The following is an 8,210-nucleotide window of genomic DNA, read 5'->3' as shown; positions in this document are numbered from 1 at the left end:
AAATCCTAAAAATATACCCTACAACTTCCCCACACCCCTGCAAAGGCAGCTGGAAAAATGCCCTGGATCAAACAATTATCCTACTATTCTTGATAGTTACACCCTTGGGATAGCAAAAAATGTAAGGAAATCACACAAAGCTCATTTTAGGGCCCATTCATACCAGAAAACTTCATTTTAAATGAATGTAGTCCACATACGAACTGATGAGTCGATTGTACAGAATGCAGTGTTGCAATGAGTTTTCTGTTTGCATGTTACTTGTTACATGTTACATTGATTTGCATTGCAGCATACTACAAGCACTTTCAGCATTGCTCTGATTTCCGGATGGTGCACACCAATCCTGACCATTAATATGAATTGCCACTATTAAGCACACATGATTTTTTATACCCCTCATAGTTAAGCCAATGAATAATGCATGAATAAAACAACGACTGTGTTGTAAATAGGTTGTAGACCCTGACAAACTACTTCCCTTATTTAGTTTAAATATTCCAATAAAAACATCTTTATACCAGTTGGTAAATAAAAAAAAAAACTGTTGATCTTGCCATTGAGCTTGTAAGTTTCTGTAAACTCTGCAGTCTTATGTTGAAGATTTTAACTAGCCTTGCATAATCTAGATCCATGGAGTTACAGAACACCTTCCTCGTATGTAATGGCGATGGGATGAGTTCTGCAGTCCCTATGCACTTTCTGTGCTCTTTTGCAGATACAATACAAAGAGTGTTGTCACCTAAGACAGGAAGTACATTACTGGCATGACCACCAGGTAATATAAAAGGAAGACACACTACAAAAATACACAAATAGCACGTTTTTTTAACACACAAACTGCTCACTCTAAGTGACATAGATAAAATGTTATCACCTTTTAGCAGTGTTTCCATTTCCAGAACGCCACTTTCACTGTTACAAGTGGTTTGCCATATTTAATTTTCAGCTTGATCTGTTTAATTTACCAAAAAAGTGTTTAACGCTTTGAAAGTGAAGAAAGCCGTTGGCCACAATGGAGGTCATCGGAGTTTTTTGAAAACATTGCGATTGGCACTTTTACCGAGATTGCGTATGAAGATGAAATGCTTGGGTATGGCTGTTGATCACCACCATGAAAAATGGTGATTGGCACAAGAAGGAATTGGTGATCAGTTCACCCATGTAAGTGATAGGACCTTCTGGTTGGCAATGTGGCTTCATTATGTTATAACAATCAATCATTGATCGCCAACGTGGTGGCTTTTTATCAATCTGGCAATTTGGTGATCTAAAATAAAATGGTGAACATCCTTGTATCCTTTCATGGTAAACCTGAATCAGAGGCCACTTGACTATCTATGGCACCATTGCCTGGAATGAGGACCAGAGACTGCAAAGTGTTCTCCATGCAGCCGATCTTTTTGCTGCCCATCGTGTTGTGAAATCACCAATGTAAGACCTGCTATATGAGGACCCCTTGGAAAACCCGTTAGACAGCTAGTGGGCAAAATCCACAATACATAAAGTAGGCACCCAAGAAGTAAAGAAGTACCCACCTAAAGAAACAAGAATTGGTACACCACCTGTAACACCAACTTCAGGTATTGTTTTTTTTCTTTTATAAGAAAATCAATTAATTTGCTGAAAACTGTAAATTTTTTTTGTTTCATTTCGAGACTTTAGTTGTAAATCATAAAAAAGAATGAATAAAGTGAATACTGTACATACCCAGAAGCCATGGTGATATCTCAATACGAAGCAAAGTTATGAGAATGCGAGGTCACCTGGCCGCTCAATGCTCTGCACACATGACAGGTCTGCTGGACGCCGATTACGGGAGTAGAACATCTAAACACAACTACATGCAGACGGGTGATTGTACACAGGAAAAGGAAGTCTTAGCAGAACTAGGAGCAGGAAACAGATTTTGGTTAACATTCTGCTGGTAGCAATGAGAACCGAAACAACCTGCTAAAGTTTTTCACATGTGGGATGTTTTGCTAGTAACAGAGATTTAACCCTTTCTGTGCTCCAGAGCAAGATGCGTGCCACCAGGGCCACCATCATAAATTTTCGGGCCCTATAATAGGTAAATTCCCTGAGCCCCTTTCTTCTAATGTTTAAAAGTTCTAGCATTTCAAAAGTTAGGTCATTTTGATCAGGGCCCAGTAGAGTAGTAACCTTCTTCCCCCAATGGTGGCCCTGCATGCAACTAAACAACTATAATGTTACAAGTGACATCAGGACATTTCTGACCACTAGGGACCCATGGTGCTGTCTTCCAGGATGCTGGCCAGTTTGGAAGGATTTATACATTGTAAAGTTTTCCCTTTTTTGCAAAGGATCAAAACAATAACATTCCTTTTTTTTTCTTTTCTGGTAAAGAGATGATATTGAGTATAAGAATTTTATCATCCCCTATCCAGCCACAAGGTGGAGCACTTGTCTTCTTTCCAAATATCTTATTTTTGTTCAGTTTTTTTCCACTTTGTTGTTTGTAGAAATCAAAATCTGAAGATTCAGTTGGTATACAGAAGCAAATGTTTCAGAGCTATGACTACTCTTTTAAAGAAGAACTTCTTTAAAGAAGTCTACAGAAGACAGCCAAGAACACATACTGCATTTTCTTGAGTCTGAACTAAAATAAATAATGGTTTATAGTCAAGTGATACCTAGTGGCATGTCCTGGAACTGCATTTGTCTCTGATTTTACAGATCAGAGCTGTCAAATACAAGCAGTTTGTAAAACTTTATATGAGTGGCCAACAATAATGCACAAAAGAGCTTTTAGGTGACCCGTCCTAAACATCTTAAAATGAAAAAGTACTCTAATCTGTAAGAAGGGGAGAAAAGAGATAAACAGTCTGATTCTATATGATTTATTTCCTCTTTTATATAAAAGTTTTAAAAATAACATATTAATGGATTAAAATTAAAAGATTAAAAACTCAAAACTTAAAAAAAAAAAAAAACAATATAGTGTGCTAATTACCAGGTATAACAGCTGGTATGTAGGTGTAGTGGGTGTGGTGGTGGAAATTTGCTACAGTCAACAAAGTTAACATTTGCATGGGACTTTAGTGCAATTTGTCAGCATACCTAATCTGTGTGCTAAAAAAAAAATGTTTTTTTTATTCTGCTTGGAACTGAATTCTAAGTATAAGATATTACATTTTAAAGCTGTTCGGCACTGTCTTATACTTAGCCCAAGGTGGCATAATGGCAAAGCCCCAGGAGGAGAGTCTATGGCAGCCTGGCCTTGGAGAAGTAGGTTGAATGATGCTGGCAGTAACTGGTGTCAGAAAGGAATCAGTTCTACTTTAGTTATTGCATTCAAAAGCCCTCGATCTGCTAACTAGCAAAATGATTGAACAAGCAGATCGTAAGCACCATTACAGTATTTCCAAATACTAAAAAAACTCTTTAAAAGGTCACTGCAACAGAGAAGAGAAACACCGAGCTACATGGTGATAAAAAATCCGATGTCCGGAAAGCAGAAAGACATGAGAAAGAGACAAGATTCAATGCTGATAAGCAAACCACACACTTCAGATTGATGATCACTCTGTTGGGGATATCAGGAGGAAAGCATTGGACCAGCGTTTCTTATCCAGGGGTCCATGGAATGCTGGGGTTCCTCCAGAGATTGCTAGGGGTTCCTTGAGCGATGAGCAGTTTGTGATTCTCCGGTCAGTGTAAGTGACACCAATTATCTTTTTGGCTATCTGTAAGGGTGACATTCTTCCCAATGGCCAGCAATGTAAGAGAAATTCTTCCCACTGACCACTCAGACCTGCAATGGGAGAGTGGGCCGGTTCTGGATTCATGACCTTCCCCTTGGAGTGACATATGGCTCCCTGCACTTGCGTGGTCATGCATTTAGTGGTCCGAGAGCTCCAAATGGAATGGAGACCACTGGTATACAACATTCCATATCAAGGTCTCTGGACAAATGTAGCTCCTGCTTCATATATGGTAACCACTTTTGGCCCAATTTGATAGGCTGGACAAGCACTTGGGTAAAACCGAGTTCTATCATTATTTATTTGTCCAAAGGTAATGCAGATGAAGACGACCCAACAGCACAACACACCAGGCTTGATTTATCAAAGCTTTCCAAGACTGGAGAAGATAGACTATCATGGGAGAACCTGGGGAATCCAACAAACCTGGAGTGGATTTCTTAAATAAATTCTAAGTTTACTGGATCACTCAGGTTCTCCTATAATAGTCTATCTTCTCCAGACTTGGAGAGCTTTAAAACAGGTCCATTGTGCTGATCAATCAGGTTCTCCCTTACCCAGCCTCATCTTTGCTCTACATGGTCTGCAAGAGGCCAAAACCAGGTGAAGTTCAGGTCTGTTCCTTACACAGACACGGGGCCCTGGCCTTAGCCAACTCTACTAATCCAAAGCATGTTAGCAGTATTTGCTGTTCATGAGTTCTTCTTACTTTCTTAACAAGTTGTCAGCAGGACAGGAAGTGAGAGCGAATCTCTCTACCAGAGTCCCGGAGAGCAGTACAAAGCTGACCGTGCTTCCTATCTAACTCCATGTCATCAACTAAAAGAAAAAGTTATAAAACTACACAGATCTAATGGAAACAAAAACTTTGCTGTAAGAAAAGTAAACTGAAAACATTATCAAGCAGTTTTCAACTTCTGACACATCGCCAACTGCGGGCCTGTGAAAAGCGGCACAGCTGGCACGCTCTCACATTTCCAGCCGCTATAATTAAACGCTAATTACACGCCGATGAATGTATTTGTTTCTGATAAAGCGGTTATCTTGGCCTGGAAAAATGGGAGCAATTGTCCCGTTTGTGATTACCGAGCTGCCGAGTGTCATTTGGAAGCAGATGTCCCCGAGGACAGACTGGGGCGATTAGATTGGACGGAGACGCTCATAGCTGAAAATGGAGCTTTGCATTGCACACAAGGATCACAGCTTAACTGCCCTTTATGTTCTTCATACAAACCCCTTAAAGGGCAGGTATGGTGTATTTTCAGGGACTGGATCATATGAGCTATCACTGTAAGGTTATTTAAGAAGGGATTGTTGAAGTTACTAATTTTTTAATACTGCTGTTCCACTGTATTAAAAAGAACCATGTCCCTCTGCACTTACAGATATTCCTTTATCCCCCTGCAAAGAACACAAACACATTTGGGTCTTCCATCAAAGTCTATTCAATGTAGCTTTCTGTATGGGTTGGCAACAATGCTGCACTGCTCCTGTATTCAGAGCAGAGTTGCCACCCTCATGTAGGCTGTGCCTGCTTGCAATACAGTGGGATGAAAAAAATTCCGCAGGGGCATTAGTATTGTGTCTGCTGATTTACAAGCTGATCACACCCAGCCTCCCCCATTTCTTTGTGGAAGCACTGAATCCCTCCCACTGTGTTCTGCAGTGTCTGGGAGGGGGAACATGCAGGACACCAATGAACAAAGATTTGTCTCCAATGGGGAAGGCGAAGGAGGTTTTTTGTGTACTTCATTAAACTCAATCATTACACAGTATCTGTGACTTGATTAGAGTGTCATACAAAAGGTTTTATTTAGTTTGTACCAATATTAAGACTTGTAGATTCACCACTAGAGGGAGCCCTGTATTTCACTGTACAGGTAGTCCTGAGTTAGGGATATCCAACATACGGACGACTCCTAGATACATTCGTCCTAACTGCATTTAATAAAATAATGTACCTGTTCCAACTTACATACAAATTCATCTTAAGAACAAACCTACAGTCCCTATCTTGTATGTAACCCAGGGACTACCTGTAATTACTCAGTTTAGTGAGGACCATATCAGCTAGAGCTATTTTTGTCTGGGAGTCTTAACCAAAATGTATCAAACTGCAAATGAGCTATAAAGTTGATCTCCCAGCAAATTCGGGATGAGGGTTCAACTAGCAGGACCTTCCTTATGTAAGAATATAAATATGGATATGTTTATCTATAGTTCCAGGTAACAGAGTTTTATATTTTGCTTAAAACCTGCACCAGGGTGTTGGGTGTGTGCCAATAGTAAAGGAAGCTAATAAAAAAAACTGCAATGGCTATCCATTCTAGTTGACTGGTGGTCATGCTGACCCTTTGGATACCTGATGTCACTTTAATAAATACAGGTTTCCTATTTTTGGCTTGGGGGGGTTCAACTTACACAAATAAAGTACATGCTGAATAACTTTTTTATTTTAGGAACTACAGCAGTTTTGGATGATACTTCAACCCCCCATGGTTGGCTTGGAAGGACTCAAGGCAACTTCACCAAGATTACATCAGAGAATTCAGCTCAGAAATGAAAACAAAATTCTAAGACGTCAACCTTTGCCGTTGCCCTTCATTTTGCACCCTGCCCATTTCCTGCACCTTTCACAACCTCAGCTCAGCAGATTGTCATGTTTCCATATTCCCTTCACTATTAATAGAAGCAGATAAGACCTGCATATAGGCAAGACATGTGAACTGGGCTATTCCACTAATGTGATATTCACGCCTCTATTTTGGTGATCTCCCCAGAGTACGGAGCTGAGGATCCCATCAATAAAAAAGCTTGCAATTAGGAATGAGCATTCGGGACCAAGTTGTACAATTACACAATGTAAATGCTGACGTTTAATCTGCTTTAGTTTGGCATTTCTTGGCTCACCCCCCTTCTTCTTCATTAATATGCTAATGATATATTTTAATAAGACTCGTTCTCATTACATGGTTCATTTTGATTACATTACTCGGTCTCTATACCTCCCTGTGCAATACAAGCAGATCATGGCGAGTACGATGGGCTTCCTGAAAGCAACATACTACCTTGGTACAGCCCACAGGTGATGAAAGGGTAGGGCCAGTGACAACCAGCTGGAGAAGGAAAGGGTTGGATGATGATGGACGTCATCCAGCCATGGGGATCATGTGCAATGTGCACACATTTATGTATTTTCTGGTATGATTAAACTCTTTTTTTTACTCTCCTGAGGTAGTCCAGATCCTCCAAGATGGCACATCTATATTTGCAATTGCAAGAAGGTCTCCAGAGCATGGAGGAGATACCAGGGGATGGGCCCTTACCAGGTAGTAATAAAAAAATAAGAGGGGGCATGGTACTATCTGTGGCAAGCACGCATGCGCTTTATGTATACGTGCCAGCCCCACTACACCCCTGCCCATGTGTCACTCAAAGGGAAAGAAACTTCCCCCAGAGTGACGTCATGATACCAGAACCCGACAACTCGAGGAGGAGGAGAGTACCCTGCCCTGAAGAGCTTACAATCTAGGACCTTCTCATTAAAAGCACACCCAAACATTGTCAGGGTGCATACAGGCACATGGCAGCCAAACACACCAATGACTCATTATAGCCACTCCAGAGTTGTGATGAGATTCTGGCTTTGAGTATTCTATGATTTTACCTTTTTTACTTATTCAGTAAGATTTTGAATCCGGCTCCCAGTAGGGTCATGATTTTGGTTTTCATTTACATCATTTTGTTCTCAATGAGTTACACAATGGGCCTGATTTCTCAAAGCTTTCCAAGACTAGAGAAGATAAATTATCATGGGTGAACCTGGGTGATCCAGAAAATTCAGAATGGATCTGGTCCAGGATTAAAAATATTTGCCAACTACCATTCCCATATTTAATAAAACTTTTTTTTTTTATTTTGAGCCCTCGCTACTGGTAAACAAAACTCTGCCGCTGTCGTCACCGTGCTGAAATAGCAGCTGTTTGACTGATCCAAATAGGAAATGAAAGGCCACAACTCATTCTCCAAAAAGTTACAAAAAACATTGACAAGTGACGGTAAGAATAGTTACAGGACGTCTCTGGGAGAAGAAAGTAATTGCGGGTCTAGAAGTCACATCTCCTGTCAAGTTTGTGAAGTGCACGAAAAGACAGAACAGACGCTGGAGAGTGAAGTTTGGTTGGCGCTCTGCCCGCCCAACAGACAATTCATCCATCATCACATTCAGCTGCTACCGATTAGAAGAAGCTCCAAAACCTCCCGACAGTTCACAGCTTCATCAGCCATGTTTTCAGGGAGGTAACGGAAAATTAGGTTTTGTTTAATTTGGCATCACCGAGAATGCAGCCTATCCATTCACTAGAGACCAGTGACATCACCGAGAATGCAGCCTATCCATTCACTAGAGACCAGTGACATCACTGAGAATGCAGCCTATCCATTCACTAGAGAGCAGTGACATCACCGAGAATGCAGCCTATCCAT

The 8,210-nt window shown here is 40.7% G+C and overlaps 1 protein-coding gene across 14 annotated transcripts in view; it reads right to left on the bottom strand.

Annotated features, from left to right (window-relative positions):
- Positions 1-8,210, bottom strand: part of EVL (Enah/Vasp-like) — a 92,169-nt gene that overhangs the window by 58,174 nt on the left and 25,785 nt on the right. Inside the window, exon 1 of one of the 14 annotated variants that reach the window (XM_072428810.1) lies at positions 1,711-1,889. The exons of the other annotated variants lie outside the window; for them this stretch is intronic. Coding sequence (XP_072284911.1) covers positions 1,711-1,721 — 11 coding nt within the window. The 5' untranslated portion in view covers positions 1,722-1,889. Of the gene's footprint in view, positions 1-1,710; positions 1,890-8,210 lie in introns of those variants that run through there. 14 annotated transcript variants of the gene reach the window in all.

The sequence above is a fragment of the Pyxicephalus adspersus genome, chromosome 12, assembly GCF_032062135.1.
Source record: "Pyxicephalus adspersus chromosome 12, UCB_Pads_2.0, whole genome shotgun sequence".
Taxonomy (NCBI): domain Eukaryota; kingdom Metazoa; phylum Chordata; class Amphibia; order Anura; family Pyxicephalidae; genus Pyxicephalus; species Pyxicephalus adspersus.
This window is presented reverse-complemented; position numbering and strand designations above follow the sequence as displayed.